The following is a 26377-nucleotide window of genomic DNA, read 5'->3' as shown; positions in this document are numbered from 1 at the left end:
AGCTTTTTTCTGCTAACAACAGCATGCCATTTACCTTGTTTCTTAGCATGTTTTTTTCTTTTTTGAGTTTCGCTACGTGGGATTCGAGACCTTTGTTGAAGCTTTTGGCAAGTTTGATCCTACTTTTATGATAGTCAGAACACTTTTTGTCTCTGACTTTCATGTTAGTAAGGATATCCGAATTCATCCATGGAACCGAGCGGGTTTTGACCCTGATGGTTTTCATGGGAGCCACACTGTCCAAAACCTTAAAGTGACAGTGACCCCAATCCCAATTGTTTTGCCGGGTGGGAAAGCTGGCAGTGGAGTCTATCAGCTCCCCCTCCACTAGGGTTTAACATTTTCTGGGAAATAGCAAATTTTAATTCCCGGGAATTTTCAGACCTTTTCCCGGGCTTCCCGGGAATTCCTGTTAAAGGGTAAAAAAAAAAAGTGCCCACAAAAATGCATTTATATGTAGATACTTAAATAGCCAATTTTACATCGAGGTGCCCAAATGTCCCTATTGTGTCCACCTATGAACTTGCACTAATAATGACTTCAGTTGATTTTTTAAATCATATAAATATAATATATCAATATAATATAGTGCCCTGGCGGAGATCTGCCCTGTTGCGCAGCAGCGGGTGAAGACAATTAACTTAAACGAGGAGCTGCGCTGTGCACCCAAAACGCACTCAAACAATGTCAAACTTTAGCTGCTGAAATAAACGTTCCATTTGTATCATTATTGACAAGAGAATTTGCTAAAGGATTATTTATTTATTGTCCATCAGAGCGCAGGTGAGGTCACAGCTTATCTCTACTTTTGTAGGATATTGATTTGAACGTTCTAAAATGCAAGTGTATGTACAGTAGGGTAGGCTACATTAATGATGATAAAGAAATCGCACCACATCGGTCTAATAGCCTACTTTCTCTCTCTCTTTCTCTCCCTCTCTCTCTCTTTCGCACGCGTGCGAGTCGCACGCGCTCTCTCTTTCTCTCTCTCTCTCCAGCTCTCCAGTCTGTCCTCTCTCTCTATCAAAAGCATTGCTTGGCTTGCGCGCATTTTAAGCTGGAATATAGGCTCGAAATCAAACCTACCTACTGTTTATGCAGTGTTTCACTTGATGTTGAATCTCAATAGTCAACTGGTGTCTACCGTATTGACAGCAGAGGAAACGGTGAAATCAGCGTGCGCAGGGCAGACAGGGGGCATCAAGGGTCGGCCACTTGTGTTTTATTTTGATCATTACTGTTACATTCAGTGCGTCCCATATTGGTTCACAACGGGACGATGGGACCCTGCCCTGGTCGGCAACCGGCAAGTAACTTGGCTAATTAAAATAGTAATTCCTCCGCGCTGTAGATAGGCCTTTCTACTAATTAGTATTAATTTCTAACAAGAAAAAAAAAAACGGGATCCCGGGAACCAAAGTCAGTTCCCGGGACGGTAAGGGCGGTTTCTCACTATGGTTCCGCGTGCGCACTCCAGACCGCTCCGTTTCCGAGTGCGCTTGGCTGGCCCGCATTCACACTGGCCAAGGCTCTAACGCGCCCGAGAACACTTGCATATATACCCCCGATCCTATAGGTGGCGGCATGCACATAGTGCTTCGCCAGTGGACACAGACGTCATCAACTATGCGACAATGTTTGTGCTGGTCGCGCATAAATATAGGGTTGCCGCCTGGAGAGAGTCAGGAGCGCACTGAGCGCACAGAAGTCAAGGCACAGACTGCTGTGTTGTTGGCGCGCGTGTTGTTGACAGACAACGGATGCACGCTTATGAGAAACAACACAAATAAAACCTGGTGAAACACAACGCGCAAGATGAGGATACAGGAAACATTCAGTCTAAATGTCCAGTTTGCTAACCTTCACAACAACTACTACTTTTGTATTTGAAACCTTACATTTCTCTAAATATTATAAACTTTCACGACAGCTTAAGTACAAAAATATATCATTTATGAAAAGGCAACTAGCCTATACAGTGAAGTCGGACTGAATGACTGAAACCTTGTATTGTGAATTGTACTTCCATGTACTGTTTCTCATGTCTTACTAAATAAAGTAACATCTTTTCTTTTTTTACTCTCTTTGTGTGGGGATTATCTGGCACATGTATGTATCTGTTATGAAAGAGACATTGCATCATGTGTAGTCCATGGGAAACCATAAACCTACGTAGGCCTACATCTAAATGAGTTACCATATTTACTTACAAATTTCAAATTACAAAGCCTTACAAGCTATATATTTCTGGGATGCATAGTAGTTGAAACTCCACAAGATATCCACAAGATATACTATTATATATATATATATATATATATTGTTGCTGTCATTATATGGCCATGACACGGCCTCTCTTTCTATCTCGCGCTCTCATTCTATTTCTGTATGTAATGTTTTATATAAATAAATAAATAAGTTTTATATATAAATATTGCGGGTTTTAGCGCATCATCCCGCGGGTTCATTTGGTCATTTAACACATTCCCTGCCAGAGGGGTTTTTCAGAAAAGGTTCCCTCAGTGCCAGGGATTTTGACCATTCTGACTAATATTTGAGGACACACAGGACATTTTGTGCTATGACTATGAACACATAGAATATCTCAAAATAAAGCTTAGAATCTCTTCTTTCATCTGAAAGAAAAAGTGAGTTTCTAGCATGTTCTGTTCTTTAGCTAGAGGTAGTTGAATACAGCTTGCTTAAACCAAAAAATGACATTTTTTTCTTAGATTCAGAGATATAAGCGATTTAGTAAAATAAACACGTTTAGAGTCATAAAAATCTTTGAGGACACACAGAACATTTTTTGCTAGGACTATGAACACATGGAATATCTCAAAATAAAGCTTAGAATCTCTTCTTTCATCTGAAAGAAAAAGTGAGTTTATAGCATGTTCTGTTTTTTAGCTAGAGGTAGTTGAATACAGCTTGTTTTCACCAAAAACTGTCCTTTGTTCTTGGATTCAGAGTTTTAGTGAAAGAAACACGTTTAGACATAAAAAATGATTTCAAGTCTTTGACGTTTATTTTTCGCCTTCATTGACATCAGTCATGTAAACAATACTTTATAAAAATAAAAAATTAAAATAAACTGCTTTAGATTCAGAGATATAAGCGATTTAGTAAAATAAACACGTTTAGAGTCATAAAAATCTTTGGGGACACACAGAATGTTTTGTGCTAGGACTATGAACACATGGAATATCTCAAAATAAAGCTTAGAATCTCTTCTTTCATCTGGGAAAAAAGTAAGTTTATAGCATGTTCTGTTTTTTAGCTAGAGGTAGTTGCATACAGCTTTCTCTTGGATTCAGAGTTTTAGTGAAAGAAACACGTTTAGACATAAAAAATGATTTCAAGTCTTTGACGTTTATTTTTCGCCTTCATTGACATCAGTCATGTAAACAATACTTTATTTAAAAAAAACTGCTTTTGAACACATTTTATCACATGGCATATCAAGTGCAACACAGCTCAAAGTCTTTCTTTTCAAAGTAATAAAGAGAGAGAGTGTGTGTGTGTGTGTGTGTGTGTGTGTGTGTGTGTGGGGGGGTGTGTGTGTGTGTGTGCTCAATTGTTACAGGGTTATATTGTAGAGATTGCTATTGTAGAGGTTGTCCATCCACAATCGGTATCCTTCACCTGCAAGGCCTCCTAGCAGGTAGGTGACGGTATCCGGGATGGAACACTTGATGCCACAGTCTGGCTTCATGTTGTGAAGATAGCCGGTCGTTGAGTCACAGAGCATATAAGATTTGATGCCATACTTATCGGGTCTTTAGAAGGAGTGTCATTGAAGTGAAGATTGCTCCAAATCAACTGGAAGCGGTTCCTGCTCATGGTCCTGCCGAAGAACGGTGTTACTAGGTTCTCATCGGTTGACCAGTAGTGTGAAAGCTCAGGTTTGGAAACAAGCCCAGACAGAAACAGCAGCCCCAGGAAACGCTTCAGCTCTACAACGGTCAATGCTGTCCAACGCTTTCCTCTGGCATGTGGCTTCTCTGAAAGTCTCTGCTTAGCATATGAGTTGGTTTGGTTGCATATCTCCTGGAGCAGAAAATCAGGCAGGAGTAGCTGTAGAAAGTCGGCAGGGCTGTCGGATAGCTGTAAATATACATACACAAAATACCAATTTAGACTTTTAGCAAACACTCGTATCCAGACAGAGCGACTAAAAATAGCAGATCTACAAACTCACAAAGAGCTTGTAGATCTGCTATTTTTATAAGGCATCCGACAATAGAACATAGTAAATATATAGCCTACATTATCATCATTCATAATCAGACAGAGTGTGTTGGTGGTGCTACAGTGTTGTGTGTGAATCTATAGTCAGTCCAATTCAGATCAACACACAGGGGGGCTGTGTGCACATGCATCCCCCTCCAAAAAAAAGAATAAAAAGAGCAGATCTACAAACTCACAACGAGCTTGTAGATCTGCTATTTGTTATGGCACCACACACATGCATGATAAATATATAGCCTACATGTACCATTGTTTTGTGGGGTTTTAGCAATTGTATAAGGCATCACACAATAGAACATAGTAAATATATACTGTAGGCTACATTATCATCCTTCATAATCAGACTGTGTCCCCATGTTGTGTGTGAATCTACTGTCAGTCCAATTCAGATCAAAGAGGATTTTGAAAAGGTTTGTTGACATGAACTGGACATTTTTTATGGCACCACACACATGCATGGTAAATATATAGGCTACATGTACCATTGTTCTGTGGGGTTTTAGCAATTTTGTATTCCTGTGTACAAGTGTCATACAGAAAAAGTTCTTACCTCTGCTAGATGGTCTGGCCAGGGTTGTCCGGCCATCCTCCACATCCTCAACCATGTCAAAGTCTGAAATGAAATATCAAATACTTGGTAAATATTATGAAGATCAAATCAATTTAGGTATTTAGCAAACACTCTTATCCAGACAGAGTGACTTACAATAAAGCACACCTGCCTACTCCCCCATAAAAATAGCAGATCTACAAACTCACAACGAGCTTGTAGATCTGCTATTTTTATAGACAAGGTCAGAGGAGAGTGCTTTGTGCACCTGCATCCCCCTACAAAAAAAAAGAATAAAAATAGCAGCCATCTACAAGCTCACAAGCTTGTGGATCTGCTATTTTTATGAGGCATCACTCACCAGCACAGTAAATATATAGGCTAACATCATAATCAGAGACGGTGTCCCCATGCTACTCTGTGTGTGTGTGTGTGTGTGTGTGTGTGTGTGTGTGTGTGTGTGTGTGTGTCTCTTATAACTTATAAGCAGACCTGGCAACAACTTCTCGTGTCTAGTCCACCAAACACACACAATAAAACACAATAAAAAATAATCTTACCACTGCTGAAGTGAGCTCCGGGCTCCGGACGGGTCCTGCCGCTCCGACGAACACCATCGGTCGGTACCGCGGCAGTAGATGGGCCCGCTGCGGCCGTAGTAGAGGTCGCCCCCACTAACTGTTGCTCGTCCTCCCCGTCCACCGGAGTAGATGGGCCCGTTGCGGGCGTAGTAGAGGTCGCCCCCACTAACTGTTGCTCGTCCTCCCCGTCCACCGGAGTAGATGGGCCCAATCCCAGTAACTGGCGTAACCGCTTCTTATCGTCCACAAGCGGCGCTGGTTGTGCCCCAGTAGCCCGAGTCATCAACGACTCCAACAGTGTCTGCTGGCGTAGCGAACCGGTCACTTGTTTGGCGCCCCTGTTTGAGTTTTTTTTTGCCCTCATATTATCACAGAGAGAGACAGTATTATCTTATACTACGCTATATCTGATCTCCTCTTTTCTTTTCTTCTCCTCTCCCGATCACTATAACTGACCTCTCCTCTCCTCTCTGCTCCGCTCTCCGACCACACCAAATGATCTCTCCTCTTCTCCCCGATAACTACAAGCTTTTCTCCTCTCTCTCCGACCACACTACACCAAATGATCTCCTCTCCTCTCCTCTCCTCTCCTCTCTGATCCTCTCTTCTCCTCTTCTCTCGACTGAAATAAAACTAAAAACTAAAAAACTAAAACTAAACTAAAGACACTCAAACGCTCACACTTTCTAACACACTCTCACACACACACACACACACACACACACACACACACACACACACACACACACACACACTCTCTCAATCACTAACTGACTCACAAACTGTCTCACACACTGACTGACCTGTCTCAAAAATAATTTTAACTCTATTGCTGTTACCAACCCCCACTCTTTTCACTCCGATCACCGTCACTCTCTGTCTCTCTCAAATGTTTGGGCGCAATGGCCGATGCTGCACTACCGTCTCCATTTTGTCACATTTGGGCAAACAGCTGTTTGTGATCAGCTGACTGATCACGTGTTTTTTCGGTTAACCCCTTCATCTACAGGTCCAATATTAACGCACAGGCTGCGCAACAGTGTAATATACAGTAAATCAATGAAAAAACACATTCACGGTTTAAACCGTGAATGAGCCCGTGGCAGGTAAAGGGGTACATTTTGATTCACGAGTAGAACCGTGGATAGTAGGTAATGTGTTAATGATAAAATTAACCCGCGGGATGATACTAAATCTTTCATCATCCCGCGGGTTCATTTTATAATTTAATGATGAAATTAAGCCGCGGGATCCGGCCATGGTTGAACCCCTGTGGATTGATCTGCGACGTGTTTTTGTTGACTGTTTTTGTCGAGTTTATATACCGTCACCTTTTACAAATAGCGGGCCACTTCCGTCAAACGATACGCTTGCTTTCACATTGCAGTGTACCGTCCCCGAGGACGCAAGAATCGCACCCGAGACTACCTCCCGAGGTGGTTTCGGGTACGGAACGGCGATCCGTTTCGGGGAACGATGCGCAACATTCACACTAGCGCGAAACCTTCCAAGCGGTCTCGAGTGCGCACCCAGGGCCATAATGTGAAACCGCTGTAAATAACCTCGGGATTCCCGGGATTCCTGCATCCCGGGAATCCCGGTGTTAAACCCTACCCTACACCCTTGCTGTCTCTGCTCTCCCTTACATGTGGGTCATCCATTACTGTAAAAAAAACAGTTTTCTTAAGTTTATGATTTTGAGGAATGTATTGATTTCGGTTCATGTGTGTTTATTTAGTCAGCCTATATGTTGTGTGAATACCCCAGTTGCCTGACACCTTTTACTACATCTGGTATGAAATTTATGTGCTACACTATTATGTGTTTAGACTGTTTATATTGAGAAGTCACAATGGCATGTATCTTCTAACGTATTAGCTGCATCCTATTTTAAATATTGTTGGCGAATAAAGAATAATTGTCTTTTTGATACTCGATCCACGTTTCTGCCTTTAGTATTAACAGTACAGCGAACCGTGTGGGGAGTTAATTCATGCATTCAGGTGGTTTACTTCATTAAGATTACTAAAAACTATTTTCTAGGGCGCAATCCCCTAGGTGGGTAGTTGGCTATTATAGCGCCCGGTTAGACGGACATTTAACTTCAAATACAACAGACTGGATAAGGTTAGCACTTTAGTCTAGCAATGTGCAGTAAGTAATTCAATAGCTTGGCGTGACATGGCTCATGGCTGCAGCCTGCGGCAGCCATGAGCCATCACAACTGACCCAGATCTGCAACATCTGAAACCTCTGCCAATGACCCAATGCAGTGGTCCTCCTATGTTACCTGTGATTAATTGCAGCTCGCTGCTAGATTAGACTGTTGGTGTGGTATCAGAGTATTTATTTTGTATCCAGGATAATTGCATACAAGGAGGTGTTTTTTATTAGTTATTATAACTAAACCCTTTTAATCAATACCCAAACAAGTTAGGCCACCCTTAGATTTATAGGTTCAACACAGTAATATTTACAAGAGTGAAGCAGATCTTAATGGTTGTACATTTCATAATGTTCTATTTGCACATGTGACAACCTTGTAGGCTACTCTGCCGTTAAATGCGCTGCTCCACGGAGAGAAAAAAAGAGAAAAAACATAAAGTTGAGTGTAGTGTCTTGTATGAGTTACAATTATGAATTATTGATATGTAATCTACATGAGTAGTGGTTTATTATATATTTCTTAAATTATATATTTTACGTCAATGAACGCACAATGTTTTCTCTATCAGATTAGTGCAAGAGGCCTTTTGGCGTGTGACCTCCCGCTGGGGTAGAAAGCCCCACGTCCCTTCTGAATGGGACGGTATATTAATTGATGAGGAAATCAATTGTACATCGAAGATTAGATATCTGTAATAGTAATTTATTTCATGTCCCTGTGTGTTTTAATTTGTTTTAAAAAGTAACCTAAAAAGTGTCAACTTTAAATGAATAAAAAACTTTATTTACAAAAGTAAATAGGATGTCTAACTTATGGTGTTTTTTTGGAACATATTGTAGTAGTAAATCTCGGCTTACACATTGGAATAAAATGCTTATGGGCTTGAAAATGTGGTTACCACTGATTTAGTCCATACTTCAGCATGATCAAAACTGTTGATTAAATTACATTATTCAAATAATTATAATTTTCATCATGTCCAGCGTTAGATCTGCAACTCTATGCATCATTACGGCAAAGTTCCCCTTTCTTGGCCACCCCTGTGATTTTGTAATGGCCCAGTACTTTTCCCATATGGGTGTCTGTATTGCAGTGTATGTATTGCAGTAACATCCTGTTCCCCCAGATGTGTCCTTTGAGCAATAAAGCAACAAACGAGCTTTAAACACAACACAATGCAGTGATGTGATTCATTCTTCATTATTGTAAGCGTACAAGCAAGGTTTTAATAGAATTAGTAGGAAAGAGTATAGCAGAGCAGGGCACATAACCCTGCTGTGCTATACTCTTTCCTATTAATTCTTCTCTTCTTTGACCCTCATTGTAGTGGCCTCACCTTGATCTAAAGTTAAGGGAAAACAGGGTTGAAAGGCTGATTTGAAAGCCATGTCTTTCTCACGCACACGCACACACACACACACACACACACACACGCATATACGCACACGCAAACCAAACACACACGCGCACATGCACACGCACACGCACACGCACACACACACACACACACACACACACACACACACACACACACACACACACACACACACACACACACACACACACACACACACACACACTACACAGGTAATTTACACTCAAAGGTGTGAATTTATGGGGGATTTTTTCTGGCTCTTTATCAAGCTCTGTTTTCAGCAGTGAGAGAGGCAGGCTAGCAGTAGTTTTAAAAGAATCCCTAAAGGCTAAGCCTTTATTAAATTATTTATTATATAAGCCACATTATGATTGCTGTCTGTAAATAAAATTAAGTTTATGTATATTTAAGAAAAACATCTTAAATATACATAAGGGGGACAACGCCCGTCACAAGTTGATGATGTCATTTGACCATGTGTGGTCCAGCCCTGCTATGGAATGTATGAAATGCATGTGCTAATAAAAAAATATTGTTTTGATGCTCATATTGACCTTAGTAAGTATTAAGTTGTTTTAATTAGCACCTGTGTCCTTTTAGTTGTAGCCTATCCCTGTGTTGTTGATTGTCAGTTCATGGGTGTCAGTCCATAGTACATAGTATTGTTCCTAGTATATTCCTAGTAATAGGTTCTCCCTGTGTATCCCTAGTGTTTGAAGTTTCCTTGTAAAGTTCCTAGTGTTGGTTTTCTAATAAACCTCCTGCATTTGGACTGCTCTGTCTTGGTCTGCTCTCTGCCTCGCACCATCAGAGTATGACGCCATCAAGGCTGCACTAAATGAAAAACCTGTGGGTGAGCTAGTCTGAAATCTCTCAGCAGTCAACAGACTTTGATGAGACAGTGAGCTAAATTATGGTGAGCGCTTTGAACGACTCATGCAATCAGATTGCATGGAATGCTTTCTTTAAAAAAAAAAGTTTAATAATAGAACAGGAATTTATGTAGTGGGGTCCTTGCTTTGTCTCTCTCAGGGGTCCTTGGTCTGTTAAGTCCACTGGATTAAAGTTTAAATATTTTTAACAGTTAAAACAATAAATACATTTAAATTTGTCCTGCCCTGGAAACTTACATAATACGCTGTCAGCTGAAACCACTCCTGACTAAAATTAACCCATTATGGGCCTCTGAAAGATGTATCCACGCTACACATCCTGTTGATACAAACAGAATGTGAAAAATGTGTAGTGAGCTACACATTTTAGAGCCTTGTGGTCTGTCAATGGCAGTGACATGGCCAACCACAGCCTGTGAGCTGCTGCATGCGTCTTTTTCATGTAGTCTGCAAGGCATTGCATACAAACCATACCACACTCTGTAGCTCAGACAAGACCACTTATAGCTTGTATGATGGCCTAGGCAAACTCCCCCCAACACTGCTTTGAAATACAGTGTGTGAGCTTGACAGCCTAAATATATTTGTTTTACAATATCTGTCTTTAAGCACAACTTAACCCAACAGGTTAAATTGTTAATTTGGTCCCGAATAGGGACCAAATTAACCATACAACCTCCATGGCTATTTCTAGGCATAAGGCACCCTAAAGGACTGCATATATCACAAAAGATACAAAATATTAGCGTAATATAGATAAGATATATAGGATATTAAGACCTTTATTGATCCTGGGAGGGAAATTCAGTCAACAAGGACAGTACAGCAGTTTTAAAAAATCACACCCTGTGTGAAGGAAGCGGTGCCTTTGGGGCGGGGCTTAACTCATTTCAGTTCGTCCCTATTGGTGGTCTGAGTCGACTTACCAAATTTGTACTTGGTAGCATGCTGCAAACTGGAATGATGGCTGTTTAAAGCCCAGCCAATGGGCAGACAGAGGGGGCGGGGCTTAAGTAATTACAGTTCGTCCCTATTGCTGGTTTTAGTCCATGTACAAAATTTGTACTCCGTAGCATGCTGCGAACTTGAGTTATGGCTGTTTGAAGGCCAGCCAATGGGAAGACAGAGGGGGCGGGGCTTCAGCAATTCATGCTGGTCCCTATTGGTGGTCTAAGTCCACATACCAAATGTGGACTTGGTGGCATGCTGCACACTGGAGTTATAGCTGTTTAAAATCCCGTGCTCATCCCGTGCTCATACGGGCGCTGGGGGTCCCTGGACCCCTCTTTGATAACGTCAGCAAGTCATGCGCCTCGCTATTGGTGGTGTAAGTCCACATACCAAATTTGGACTTGGTGGCAGGCTTCAAACTGGAGTTATAGCTGTTTAAAATCCCGTGCCCTAAACGGGCGGACGGACATAGCATACGCGGGGGGTCCCTGGACCCCGCTTTGATAACTTCAGCAATTCATGCTCGTCCCTATTGGTGGTGTAAGTCCACATACCAAATTTGGACTTGGTGGCAGGCTTCAAACTGGAGTTATAGCTGTTTAAAATCCCGTGCCCTAAACGGGCGGACTGACATAGCATACGCGGGGGGTCCCTGGACCCCGCTTTGATAACTTCAGCAATTCATGCTCGTCCCTATTGGTGGTGTAAGTCCACATACCACATTTGGACTTGGTGGCAGGCTTCAAACTGGAGTTATAGCTGTTTAAAATCCCGTGCCCTAAACGGGCGGACGGACATAACATACGCGGGGGGTCCCTGGACCCCGCTTTGCTAACTTCAGCAAGTCATGCTCGTCCCTATTGGTGGTCTAAGTCGACATACCATATTTGGACTTGGTGGCATGCTGCAATCTGGAGTTATAGCTGTTTAAAATCCCGTGCTCATCATCCCGTGCTGATACGGACGGACGGACGGACGGACATACGGACAAAGTCAAGCTTAGAGCGGTTGGCACCGCTAAAAATACAGGTTACAGGGCAAGAAAAGAAAGTACTGTAGATTCAGCGTTAAGGAACACCATCAGTACGTTGGCAAGAGGATTTTTTTTTATAAAAACAAATATGCACACACAATATACAATTATATATATATATATATATATATATATATATATATATATATATATATATATATATATATATATATATATATATATATATAATAAAAATCAATTAAAGGAAACCTTAATGATGTCACTAACCAAATCAATAATGTGCTGGTTGCGTCGCAATCAGAACACACACATAAACATATGGACCTCTGAGTAAAAGCATACTGTATGCTGTGATGTCTTATGCTTGAACATGCCAGGAAGCTTGCACCTTCACCTTTGTGGGGTCTGACATTCTCAACACAACACATTCTCACTCACAAATCGTCAACTGCAGCTGGTCAGCGACCCCAAGCTTCAAACTACGACGCTCTAGCTGGGGCAGAGGTTAATGTAGGCTAGAGGATGAGAAGAAAAAAACACATTGGAAAACATATTTATATTAAAAAAAACATATAATTTATTTAAATAAAAATGAAATTGATAGGATTGTTGGAATCCCTATTTTGTGAGTAAGTGAATGATGGGCGGCTGCATTTAAGCCGTACATGGGCAACTGGCGGCTAGGGGGCCACATGCGGCCCCCACCTTCACTTAATGCGGCCCGCAGGTTAATATCTGATTTCAGTTACAATATTAGTAGCTTAATGACTAGTATTAAAATTCAATTGTCTTTTTTATGTCCAATGTATTTGTATTTAAGTTCATAAAGTTAACATAAGTATAACTATATGCATTTGAAATTAAATAAAAATGTTACTTTTCAGGATTTTAATTAAAAAATAGCAAAACAAAAATCTGGATTCCAATTCAAAAATAGCAAAAATAGCAGATCTACAAGCTCAAAACGCGTCGCACCGTGACGCGTTTGTAGATCTACTATTTTTGTAACTTTTGTGTAGAATGGCGAAGTACGGCATTCATTTACAAAAAAAGTTAAAATACGGAGAGTGAGTGTGGAAATATAGTGGCCCTCTCCATCATCAAAGTTGCCCACCCCTGATTTAAGCGATATGCCTTCTTCAGCGCTGATGAATGAAATAAAAAAGTACCTGAAGGAGATGAAATGAGTTCTGGCATCATTCTCTTCCTTAAGAAATGTTTTGGAGCCGTGCACCCCGCAAGTTTTATTGCTCTTGCTCTTTTGATTGAAGACGTACTCACATTCCTTCTAGTTTGGGCATCCATATTTTGGCCAATTAAGTCATTATTGTCCCCACAAAAAAATAAATACAAATTCAAACAGGAATACAAAAAAGCTATCCTCAAAAATAGCATAGCAACACATCACAGTGTGGCTTGGTTTGGGTACCACAGGGCTAGAGAAGACTATTTGGGTGATGAGTTGTAGAATAGTCTGCTCACTTGTTTAACTTGTTTTATTTATGCTGTGAACAGTTTTAATTTTTTGCATGTTTTATTTATGTTCCAATGCCTATTCTCTAATGTTTTCTTTGTCCAAAACCAATAGGACCACAATGGAAATAAGTCAATGACTTTATTGAGTTGAGAGAGATAGAGTGTGTGTGTGTGTGTGTGTGTGTGTGTGCGTGTGTGTGTGTGTGTGTGTGTGTATGTGTGTGTGTGTGTGTGTGTGTGTGTGTGTGTGTGTGTGTGTGTGTGTGTGTGTGTGTGTGTGTGTGTGTGTGTGTGTGTGTGTGTGTGTGTGTGAGTGTGAGTGTGAGTCTGAGAGAGAAACAGCTGTTGATTTTGACAGAGAATCAAATTACTTAGAACTCTGATTGACTCCCGAGATTTGTTGTATGAGTGGACAAAGCAGGGGGCCAAGGATAGAGCCCTGGGGGTCAACAAAGTATACAGGGTTTAAATGGTTAAAACAAGTTTAAAAGTTGGTAAAAAATGTCCCAGTCCTCAGCCTCACCCACTGCATGTGCTATTGGCTCCCTCTAGTGTCAGTGGAGGTGAAGGGTTGTTCAATAGATATCAGTGGTGAAGATTATAAATGCAGGTCATACAAACTCTGTTCTAGACAACTAGGTCCCTTTTTTGTTTAGCAAAGAGCTGGAGAGACAGGGAGAAGACCCATGTTACTGAACAAACACTCTATAGCAATGATTTATACAAGAATATAGAGCTATGTAACACTTATTTGAACCAAATATCTCTTACTTGACCTTTGACCCACACATTGTACATGTACATCAGAAATGCTACAATGGTAATAATGTACATTACCAAGAACACAATATCTATGTATCTGGCCAGTGTAGTGTAGTATCCACACTTCCTCTTGTCTTGTCCTGTCCTAGCAGCAGAGAAGCAGTCCTGACGAGCCTCTTTCACCTCCTCTAGGATCAGTTTCAGCAGCACAGCATCACTCAGCTGCTCTATGTTGAAACTCTCACTGACTGTTCTCTCCTCACCATTCACACCATCTACAACAGGTTCTGAAAGGATGAAATAAACCCCTTTTGATTCTGATATATGATACATAGCTCTTTCATAGACGTCTATAGTTTTAATCCTTTATTTCTCTTGATGGAGCAATGTGAGCAGTGGCGTGCACAGACATTTTGAGGGGCAGGTGCTCAATTAAATTATACTTTTTTTTGTTTACTCGATCTGCTCTTTTTTCCCTCTAGACCTATACCTAGCCTTGTAGATCTGCTATTTTTGGCTAAAGTTCTCCTCAGAAAAGGGATGCTGGGTTTCGAGTGGTTATGGTAAAAAATCACAAAAAGATTTAGCAGACCCCCTGTAGTGACTCTGAGGACCCCCTAGGGGTCCCGGACCCCCTGTTGAAGACCCCTGCTGTAAACTGGAAAAAAAAAAATTTTTTCAAAAAGGCACTTCTGATCAAGAGGGCAAAGGGCAGTTGCTCTAGCACCACCTAGAGTCTATCTGTGCACGTCCCTGAATGTGAGGAGAGTATCTTTTGTGTGTGATATACCTTTGTGAAGGACAGTTTCTTCCAGAGTCTCCTCAGAGGCGCTGGTGGAGTTCAGAGCATCCTGACTGACGTAACCATCCATGTCCACCAGGAAGCTTACCATCATGGTCTCCAGGACACTCAAGGTCACCAACGAGAAGATGACCAGGCAGTACAGAGCTACAAGAAGGGCAGAGTGACACCGGCATTGATAATGAGGGGAACAAAGGACAATGCATGACTTTATTCCCCAGTGTAGTCTTTAGACCCAGGTGTGAAAGGTTCCCTCACCTATCTGTGGTAACTTTTCAGTGGTGGAGGGCAGCATGTCTTGGAGAATCAGCAGTAAGACAGAGATGGACAGCAGGAGGGTGACTTTGAAGCCCAGTTTTTCTCCTCTGGCCTCGTTGATGAAGAAGGAAGCCACATCCAGAACCAGGAAGAAGAGGAGAGGCAGTATGAGGTTCATTGCATACAGCATCGGTCTCCTAGCTATGGTGACCTGGATTTGTAAGGTTACAGAGATCAGGCAAGGAGATAATAATGAAATTGTAAAAAAAAAAAATATATATATAGAAAGAGATTTTTAAAAATAATGATAGTATTTTTTTAAAACCTCATAAGTAAGCCTTGAATGGCCTCCATAGGTAGGAGTAGAGTTATTAATGGTGATCGTCTTGAAATCCCATTCTCCTTGCGTAATCATGCTGTGTGCAGAAATCTGGGTAAGTTCAGAGCCATTCGAGAATTGATCCAACATTATTCCTCGGTCTGAGAAGATGAAAGTAATTTTGATCAGTAAAGAATGGCATAATTAAGTATTGATCATACATTAGAACATAGTACTTGGTATAACTAGGATGTGCAGTATTGGTAGCTGACGGTGCTGCACTCCACCTCAGCAATCCATCTCACAGGGTGCATTGGTTCTCAACCAGTGGTCCGGGGACCACCAGTGGTCCTTGAGGGGGGTTTCAGGGGGTCCCCAGCAAAAGGTGTTAACACATTTTCACCCCTTTATCCATATTGTATACGTTGGCTATTCATAAATAGCAGATATGTAAGCTCAGAGCACGTCACTTTGTGCCGCGCTGCGACCTTGTAGATCGGCTATTTTTGAACATTTTTGAAAGATATTGAAAGGGTTTGAAGAATTTTGGATAATTTTGTATTTTTTAACACAAATCTTCTCTACTGTCCCTGGCACAAAATATTTTCAGATTGGGGGTCCGCGGCCAAATGTATATCAATTTAGGGGTCCTGGGCATGAAAAAGGTTGAAAACTGGTCTAGTCTAGTGCATTAAAAAAGGATAGTCACACTCACACTAATAATAAGCTACTCCGACCTACTTAGGATTTATTTACATGACTACGAAGGCAAAACAGAAGTGGAGGAGGCATGACACCCGCTCTCTGTTCTGCACATGTCCAGCTCTTCTGATGTATTGACTGCATTTGAAAATTGTGTGAGCTAGTCTGTCTCGAGAAATGAGTGTTATAGCATGACTTACCTGTGTGGATAATGGATATAAAGGTGATGCTGCATTTTTGAGTATCAAAGGGGAAGTTCATCAGATCCATATCACACATGGTGGTCAGTCTGCGAAATTGAGACGCTCGTATCTCACCACTGGGATACACCCTGACATACGGACCATTTGTAGTGGATCCACTGTCGGATACACTGATAGGAGCAGGAGAAAGATTTTAAGTGAATACACATAACATTATGCAATGGTGGAAAAAGTACTCACATGTTCTACTTAAGTAAAAGTAGGCTATTAATACTGCAGTGTTGTAAATCAGTGTTCAAAATGTTACTGAGAAAAAGTACAAACATACTGGCATCAAAATAAAGAAAATGTTTGAAAATAGCAGATCTACAACATCACAACCCATGTTGTGAGCTTGCAGATCTGCTATTTTCAAATAGCCTATATACAGTATAAAACAAGGCTAAAATGGTTAATGTATGTTTTATAATATAATAATTTATATCTGCGAAGTAATTAGTAACTAAAGTGTTCAAATAATTGTAGTGGAGTAAAAGTAAAATATTTCCCTGTGAGATGTAGTGAAGTAGAAGTAAAAGTATTGAACATTGGAAATACTCCAGTAAAGTAGAGTAGCCTCCTGCAGAGCCACGCTGTAAGATGTTTAACTTATCGTGTATAAATAATCATAAATGATAAATAAATGTAATCATAATGAGCCATGCGAGGTACCATTACATAAGGGTACCACCTGAATCCTTATGTAAAACGTCTCAGACAAATGCCAGAAGAAAACCCCCCTTTGCTGTTGACACAGTTGTGGTGTCTGGTCATTCTGGATGTAAATGTTCAGTTTCTGGTCTATGTTGTGGCTCCACCTACTGTTCTGACAAGTTCAACAACCTACAAGGTTTTGATGCCACTTTCCCAAATTGCATAGTGATGATCCCTCCATGCCAGCTTAGAGTCACGTGACAAACGTAACTCGTATGTGGACTAAACATATGTGACCACTGGTATGGTCATTCAAAATGCAATTGTTATTGTATGTCTGCAAACTCATAAAAGTGTATATACACTATATACTGTGTGTGTGTGTGTGTGTGTGTGTGTGTGTGTGTGTGTGTGTGTGTGTGTGTGTGTGCGTGCGTGCGTGCGTGCGTGCGTGCGTGCGTGCGTGCGTGCGAGAGAGAGTGTGTGTTGTGTGTGTTGTGTGCGTGTGTGCAAAATTAAATTATTGCAGTAAAGAGCTGATTTGTTTACATACTCCTCAATGATAGCTATATCGGGGAGCCACAGCATTTTTCTTGGAACGGTAAGATGATCTATTCCACAAAACGCATTTGGATCCCAGTGCAAAAATTCATTTGTCCAGCCCTGTGTACAGAAATGATTTGTTTAGTCCCCAGATGTATTTAAGAAAATCACCTCAAATCCACAAATTCTGAAGATATGTGTTTGCCCATTATGTGAGCATTTTGTAACAAGATAACAAGAATGATCTAAACAGTAATTCAAGAATCTATGAAGGTTTATTTGTTACTACTCATACAGGTACAAGCAGCCAAATACAAGCAGCCATGTGAGAGATAATATGAAACGCAAAACATGATAAAGCTAAGAAAAAAGAAAAGAAAAAAGAAAAAAGAAAAAAGAAAAAAGAAAAAAGAAAAAAGAAAAAAGAAAATAAAATGTAATTCATAAGAAAAATCTTCAAGAATAATTAGTGTAGCAGCATCAACCACATCGACATAAAAACCGAAGAGAATGTCCAATAAGGAAAACAATATACAGTACACATACTGTATATGTCTACTGTATATGACTATATGTTTTGCCATGGTTTATCTTTGCCTATTCTGGTTTTTATTTTGAAGCACAATGGGCCTCATGCAGCAATAAGTTCCTAATGTTTCCTCTTACATTTCTTCCTAAGTGAATTCCTAAGAGAAGTCGAGTCAGATTCATGAAGCGTTCTTAAATGGCAGAATTGTTCGTAACTTATGTTCTTATGATGATGAATCCCAGTCCTCGTAACTTGAAGGGGTGTGCCAGTTAATCCAAATTACCATAGGTAGCCGCCCCACCAATACCCATATAAGGCATGACTGCATGGCCCTGCCTGCAGTCACACCTGTGTGTGATTGCTGCTCACAGACATCACAGGAAATCACACAGAAATAAAGTTGAGAGAATGAAGTAAAGAATACCTAAACTAAAGTCTAAAGATGGTTGAACACCAGACTCCAAACATAAAAATAAATAAATCAATAGTTCTTTGGAGGTACTTCTGAAGTGAACAGCAAATTATTTTATTTAATTAATGAATGTATTTTATTATTTCTCTCACATTAATCAACATATCACCACTAGACATCTATGTAAATTTGCTGAAATTACCATGTTATCCATATTTCATGTTCAGTAGTAGCGTTAGTAGTGGATATAAAACATTTTATTACTGAAAGCTGGTGGGTGGATATGGAGGGTCTTTAAGGTAGCAGCTGCTTGGTATGTAATGGGTGGAAATAGGGGTGTGGTGGGTGATATGGTGGTGCAAGGAGGGGTGTAGGGGGCTGTGTGGGGGGTATGGGGATGGGGGTGACGGGTGGGTATAGGGGGGCTTTTTGGTAAGAAGGGGATGGGAAAATGAGGGTGTGGCGAATGTCGGGGATATGGTGGTGGGGGTATGGGGGGCGGCGATGAGGGCGGGGGGGGGGAGCGATGAGGGTCGGGTTGGGTGGGGGGTTATGGGGTGGGTATGGGGCTTGGGCTTCAACTCAACCGGGTTCCTTGTTTGCTGTGGACCCCCTGGGACTCCCTCAAGGACCCCTGGGGGTCCCCAGACCACACTTTTGAGAACATTTTTTGCTCTAAAGATATGATAAAAATATTATTGTAATTTAAATCCCATATTATACAACTGTAGAATTGAAGAAACTTCGAGAATTAATTATTTTTGCACAAACATGTCACACTTAAGAACTCAAAGGCCAGCCTAAGAGTGCTCTCTAGTATGCGTAGATTTCTTCTTAACTTAAGAACAAATCACAGCTAAGAAAACATTTGTGAATGCCAAAATCTCTTAAAAAACTTCTTAAGTGGGTCTAAGAACAAATTTGTTCGTAAGTATGGTTCATGAATCGGGCCCATTGAGTCTAGACCTGTCTATGAAATGTGCTAAATAAATATGACTCGACTTGACCTTGACTTCTAGCAATGACAGTGACAGTTTAATCAGTTTATAATCTATATTTATACCCTCACACCTGCTGCATTAATGTCTCCTATAACAATTCTCACCATCATGATCCAGGAATGGCAGGTGAGGGTTTGAGACATCGCATTCTGCACAGAGTCGGAATCAATGTGTTAGTTATTTTAGCAGACACAGCGAAAGTGACATTTTACATTAAAGTGACATATGACATCTTCACGCCGTTAAATACATATCATAAAGGGTCCTTACCGCCTCCAGGATACCAGATATCATAAAATCCACCCTAACAAGGGTGGGTGTTGTCCAGTTTTTCACAGGCCGAACATTTGCGTGCACATCACTTTTGCTTGTCAGGCTCAAGTAATCCAGTAGACCAAAGTATGAACAGTCAACCCCCTGGCTGTTAGAAACACCAGCTATGGACAAGGAACATCAGACTCACAATTACAGAGCTCATTGATGAATTGACTGACAAAATAGTTCACATAGCAGTGGCGCCGGCACCTGTTTAATTAAAGGACACTGTGTCCCCCCACTATTCAGTCCAGCCATTTTTTTTTTAATAAATAAAAAAATCAGTCCAGTCCCCCGCACCTCGCGACCACCGCGAGCGCGAGGCGAACCGAAGACCTGAGGCGATTCTGTAAAAAAATCTAAATCCTAACACTTTTTTGAAAAAGAATCTAAACATTTTCTTTGCAAGATTTTTCAAAAATAGCAGATCTACAAGCTCATAGCGCGGCACTCGGTGCCGCGCTATGAGCTTGTAGATCTGCTATTTTTGAATAGCCAAAGAAATCTAAAGTGACACAGATCTGACTCCAGGTCTTAATGGGTTAACCGAAATAACCGAATTATCCCCCCCAAAAATCAACAAACCCACCCGAAATAAGCCGAAAATGTTCGCGTGTGCATGTGTCCCTGATGTGTCCCCCCAGGTCATATTCCAATCCGGCGCCCCTGTCACATAGTCAGTCAGGGAATACTGTTAAAATCTGGAAACAGTGTCCTTATTAAAAGATGTCTGACTCTTCACCAATGTCTTTGTAAAGGTGTCTGCTGACACATAAAGAATAAAAAACGGTGTGCAGAGTTGGGCGATTCGGTTCCAGTTGGTGGTTAGTTCTAAGACCTGATGTGATGCATGGCTGTGTGTCAGGTAGACAGGGATATCCATATCCATCCAGACTGGCTCATAGGAGAGCCGGTGTCTGGTTGTTTGATTTTGATTGACAAATAATTATGGCCCAAATGGTCCTCTCTCCCCTCTCCAAGCAGCTCCAGGGAAAAGAAAAAAAAAACATTGAGACTGACCATCAGGTGTATGTGGAAAGCAATACTGTCAGATAGCAGCAGGGACACAGCCCCTTATGGAGGTCGATTAAAGCAGGATCCTATGGGGAGACTAGAGCCCAGGGCTGTTCTCTTCTCCCCTTTTGCTGTTAAAAAGCTCCAAAAAAAAGACATTAGCGAAAGGTGGGGGAAGAGGGTGCATCCATTTTTCCACCAACGCATCGTTGGTGTAAAACAAATGGTTGCAATTGATTCAGAATCATGAAAAATCCCAAGCTTGACCCCTCACAAGCTTCTTAAGGCAGAATTAAACATTTGAAGGGTACACCAACTTTCAACAGCTTCCGCTGTTTCCGCTAAAGAAAAGTGTCACATTGGTGAGGAAATGTCTTGGTAAGGAATTTGTTGCCAGATTTTCCAGATAATGTGAATTCCAGTGTAACAACAAAACTAACTCAACTAAAATAACTATTTACACGTTATTTCATAATAACCAACTAACTTAATAACTCACCCATCAGGACGAGGAAAGCTACCGCCTGTGGAAACGGCATCGCAGTGTGCCTGTGCAGAGGGCTGGCCACCTGTTTTATAGATGGAGAACTAGTCATAATATATTCAAACATGGTGGTGTAATAACAGGACAGTGTTTGTACAATTATTACATGGGAACCGGATGAATATGCCAGCTGGCCATGCCAGGGGAAATAATGGTATCAGTCATGACCCAATTAATCTCTGCTTCTGCTTCAAGTGCTTTAATGAAAAGGTCATTAATCCAGATGATTGCATGCGCTGTCTGCTGGGTTGCAGTGACAGAGAGCTACTGTATGTGTGCTCTCTGACACCACAGTGACATCTAACCTGGAACATTATGTACAGTACTGACACTATACACTAGTTGGACTGATATTATTCTGTTCCTGTACTTTATGTGAATATATTTTAAACTAGTCTAATACATACTGTATTATAGTAGGCTTGTCTTTTTGTCATACACTTATTATATGATCGTCTTCTCAGAATGCTTTTACAAACGCTGCTGTCATGTTTGGGGGGTGATTTTTTTATTTCTAATCAATGTATCATTTTCCATTTCAGTTTAGTTTCATAATTTACTGGGCTTATTTATATTTTAATTTCTATATATCAATTTCTATTTAGTTTTATTATTATTTGTTTTGGTTTTAATTAATGTTTGCAGGTCTGGCCTGCACCACCCCTCCATTGAAGCATAAATACTTGTGACATTCTATGTCCATACAATAACATGAAGTCTCAGCACATATATCATGATTGGTTTTCTTGACACCAATCCTTTTGTTTTATTTTATTTCTTACATACACCCTGGGATTTTTTGTTTCCTCTTTTGCCATCACCATCTTTGATGGGGGTTCAAATTAAGCCAATTATAAAGCATGTTTGAACTGTTCTTAACAGTGGAAGTTGAACGAATGTAATGAATTTCCCTTTTCTTTTCTTGCAATAAATATTGTTAAAAAAAAAATAATAATAATAGGGGGTCCCCAGCTATATTAGATAATACAGCACCAAAATCAGTTGAAACAAGCTCTCATTGCGACGCATTGTGAGCTTGTAGATCGGCTATTTAAAAAAAAAAAGAATCTGAAAAGAAAAAAATATTTTGAATATTATTTTAAAATATCTTAAAAGCATAACTCTTGTATGGGGGTAACTGGCACATAATGTGGGGGTCCGCTGCCAAATACATATTAATTTGGGGGTCCTTGACATGAATGGTCAAAGTCCAATCTGAGACCATAGAAAACTCTCTATCATTCTCTGTCTATATTAAATATAATTCAAGAAAATCATCTGTGGTGAGACCATAGACTGTATAAATGAGATGGACAAACCCCCTCCGCTGCTTTCTACAGACCGAAAATGAAGCCTTTGCTGCAAGACCTGTAGGTCCGCCATCTTTCAATACGCGTCAGAATGAGTTCAGACCATTATTGGTTGGGTAACTTGTCAATCAAGAGCGGGGGGCGGGGAATGAATGCTATTGGTTGTGTAGCGTGTCAATCAAATCATCCCGCCCCTCCTAGAGAATAGCCTACTTTATCGTCAATTTTATAATAAATAGAACCATAATTTAGCAAAACGCATATCCTGATGATTGAAAGGAGACTTTAAACTAGCGACTGGAAGCATATAGAATTTATGACAATTTTTATTACAGTAAGAAAATCTAGTCTAAAGTTTGTCAAAAAACCCATTCACTTGCGCTAAAATAAATTCTTTCTGAACTCACAGGTCGGCGCAGGGTAAAACAGCGCCACTCTGGCCATTTTGTCGGCCTCATCGTAAATATCTCAGCCTTGCCCCTTGGGTGAGACAAAGCGGCAGCCAACCAAATGTGGTCTAAAATAGGCGTGGACTAGGCATACATACACATATCAAAGTAAACAATGATGATGTGGGTGTTTCAGATGTTTTGCATACACATAGTATAAAAACGCAGAGGTACAAATCCCTACCACTGCTGTTGTGAATCTAGCATTAGGTGTAGTTATGATGAAAAAAATGTAAAAGCCTGATTTTAAAAAAGAAAACAAATGTTCTTAATAGTTTCTATTTAGTTTTAAAACCTACATTTTAATTTCAGTTTAGTTTTAATTTTTCACACAAGCTTAGTTTTAATGTGTAATATTAAACTTAGAGGGAGACAACGGACATATGACTTAAGGCTCGTACCTTTCTGGACAACAGTGGTTTCTTTTTTTTAATATTGTAAAATAAAAATGTCAACTCCATATTCTAAACAAAAAAACATCAAAAACACTATAGACACCATGCTCGCTACTTATCAAACCACCACATGTTCAGTTCCTACTTAGGTGGTTTCTGAAAGCAGTGGTTAAGCAAGGGATAATGCATGGGGAGGCAGTCATTATTGAAATTTAAAGCCCGACAGGGCGATTAACCACCGAGGCGCAGCCGAGGTGGTTAATCGCCCTGAAGGGCTTTAAATTTCAATAATGCTTATTACACGGCTACTTAATAAATACATAAATAAATTTACCCAAAAGTAACAACAAAACGAAGTATTTCCTTGCTTACGGCAATGAAAGTATTCCATAAGTAGCCTATTGGGCTGGGCGGAGTTTGCCTCGGAAAACAAATGACAAAATAGAAAAAAACTCGCCCCAAAACACACTCGCCCCCCATTCTATATACTGCCGATTTGCCTGTAATACCGCCGGATTTGCCCCGGGGCGACTGTGTTTTGGGGCGAGCGTTTTGGTATTTCCCCCGTAGCCACGATAAACAAGGAAGTGCAGTGGATCAAATAGAATCACTTTTCGGTCATTGCATCGTCTATTTCTCACTTCAAATGTTTTCAAAAACATTCTTGAGAGCAACGTTTAGTTGTAAATGACATTGGTTGTTTGTTTACATGGCTGTCATGTTGGATAAAGCATAAAACAAAGCAGCGGAGGTTGATATGAGCAGGTGTTCTGAGTCTCTGATTACACAGCGGTCCGTTATTGAGCTCAGCGGTCATTATCGAGAAATAATGACCGATGACTGACCAATCAGAATCGAGCATTCAACCAAGCCGTGTAATAAACACTGCTAGTCTCACGTAACCAGGCGATCAGCCTACTGATACTTCTGGGAAAGTTTTGGGCTAGAACAGCAGAGAAAACCAGCGCTGACAAACCTACACCCAGTATATGAAAACCACTCCTGGTACCGTCATAATATGAAAGACCTGCCTAAAGTCTTTGAAATGGTTCTGCAGTGCTTCTTTTGTAAACGTGCTAATTGTTTCCACCCAGTTTCAGCCCATTCATTGCATTTAGACGTCATCATGCTCATCAATAAGCGGAGATCTCTGATCGACTGGCTAAATGAGGCTACAACACTGCTCATGATTGAAAGGCCTTTCAGCTGCAACGACTGTCTCCACTTTTTTCAAACAGGTGGACTAATGTCGAGGCATTAGAGCCTAACAACAATTACTTGATATGATTACATGAACACTAACATCACACAACAGTGGGATAAATGTACCTGGAATATTCTGACAATATTCAGAATACTGATGGATGCTCAGTTTGGCAGGACTGCCAATGTACTAACAACTCTGATTTACTCGAAAATCTATACATTTGTAGGCAGATAAAAATTGAGATTTTAGAAAGCAGGATAGTACGTCTTAAAGGACAACTTTGATGTTTTTACAACAAGGGTTATTTTATTAGTTTGTAATGATAATAATTAAAATGAGATGAGTGGGTGGCATTTTTTCCTTGGCTTAGTGGGGTTCTGCGTACAAAGTTTCACGGAAATTGGAGGCTGCGTTCATGACTATTTACCGATGGACCGAATGCCCCCGCCCCCAGTTAAAAATCACTAAAATCACTATAACGATAGAAAGCAATACATGTTTTTTTTAACACTCATCTTTTAATTATTATCATTACAAACTAATAGAATAACCCTTGTTGTAAAAAAAAACAAAGTCGTCCTTTAAGTAGTTAAAGGCACGTATAAAGATATATACATTATATCCTGAATAATACCATGAGGAGAACATCAGAGAGGATGTCACCATGGTCCACCACAGCGGTGACAGGAACGTCTCTGCTCTGGAAGGCCAGCAGTTTGACAGTCTGCAGGTCAGGAACTGGACCCTGGAAGCTGGTACCACATGGATACAAACACACACAACATCACATTATTATGTTGGTTAGGTTTTACTCTGGACATGCAAGTTGTGGGCACACAAGTGGGAAATAAATTGAGAATGAATTACTATATGACACTTTAGTGTTGTCTCTGCCAGTGCCTCCCAAATGGTTTGTCGAGGCACACTGGTGTGAAACAAGTCCAGGTGTGACAACCTTGTGTATTGCCTGCTTATTTAGTTTATGAACCGAAGTTATAAAGATAAATGAAGAGGTTAATGCGTGCATATATGGAATAATCCATTATTATGTAACGGTGGCGTTTGTATTGACATGTTAGCTGCATATGTGGCCTTCTAGCGCCTTCCTGTATATTTTCAGAGGGATATTTGGTCATAGTAGGTACAGGTATATACAATTCTGGAGGCCACAGCTCTGACCTGTGGTGTTGGGGTCCACAGCGGGGGAGTGAGAGTCACATGAGAGTCACATGAGAATATTGATTGATTAGGTTAGATGAGGAGATGGGGCACAGTGGCTACTGATTGATTGATTGCCTAAAGCCTGTGTTTCCACATTTAAGACAATACACAAGTCACATGATTAATCAACAGAAGGTCACACCCACATGGGTAGACCAAACCCATATAAATAGAGAGAATGCTCACAAACAGGACGAAGTGTTCTACATGCATCAGTGTTACTAGTTACTAGGGTGTTTTTGCTGTATTTGTCATTTTCCATTGTGAGCTCCGAGAGACTGACGGTAAGATATGTTTTATAGTTCTGTGTGTATATTTCATGTCAGTAATTTGTCGTTGTGTTGGTTTGTGTTTCCCTTTTTATAACCTGGTCTAAAAGTGTTAGTGTGTGTGTGTTTGTATTGTGTGTGAGTGAATAATAAAACCATCAAAGACACAGGTCTGAGTGGGCCCCTAACTC

General features: G+C 40.6%; 1 protein-coding gene across 1 annotated transcript; it reads right to left on the bottom strand.

Moving 5' to 3' along the window:
- Positions 1-4063: 4063 nt before the first annotated feature.
- On the bottom strand, positions 4064-5973 carry LOC311054512 (uncharacterized protein; the record flags this gene model as incomplete). The annotated part of the gene is made up of 3 exons (XM_084070527.1): positions 5362-5973; positions 4802-4864; positions 4064-4107 (listed from the first exon to the last, which is right to left on the bottom strand). Exons 1-3 carry the CDS (start codon positions 5744-5746, stop codon positions 4064-4066), a joined length of 492 nt encoding a protein of 163 aa, XP_083926653.1. The 5' UTR covers positions 5747-5973.
- Positions 5974-26377: the final 20404 nt, after the last annotated feature.

Source organism: Gymnoscopelus microlampas (genome assembly GCF_963454915.1).
Source record: "Gymnoscopelus microlampas genome assembly, chromosome: 11".
In the NCBI taxonomy this organism is placed as follows: domain Eukaryota; kingdom Metazoa; phylum Chordata; class Actinopteri; order Myctophiformes; family Myctophidae; genus Gymnoscopelus; species Gymnoscopelus microlampas.
This window is presented reverse-complemented; position numbering and strand designations above follow the sequence as displayed.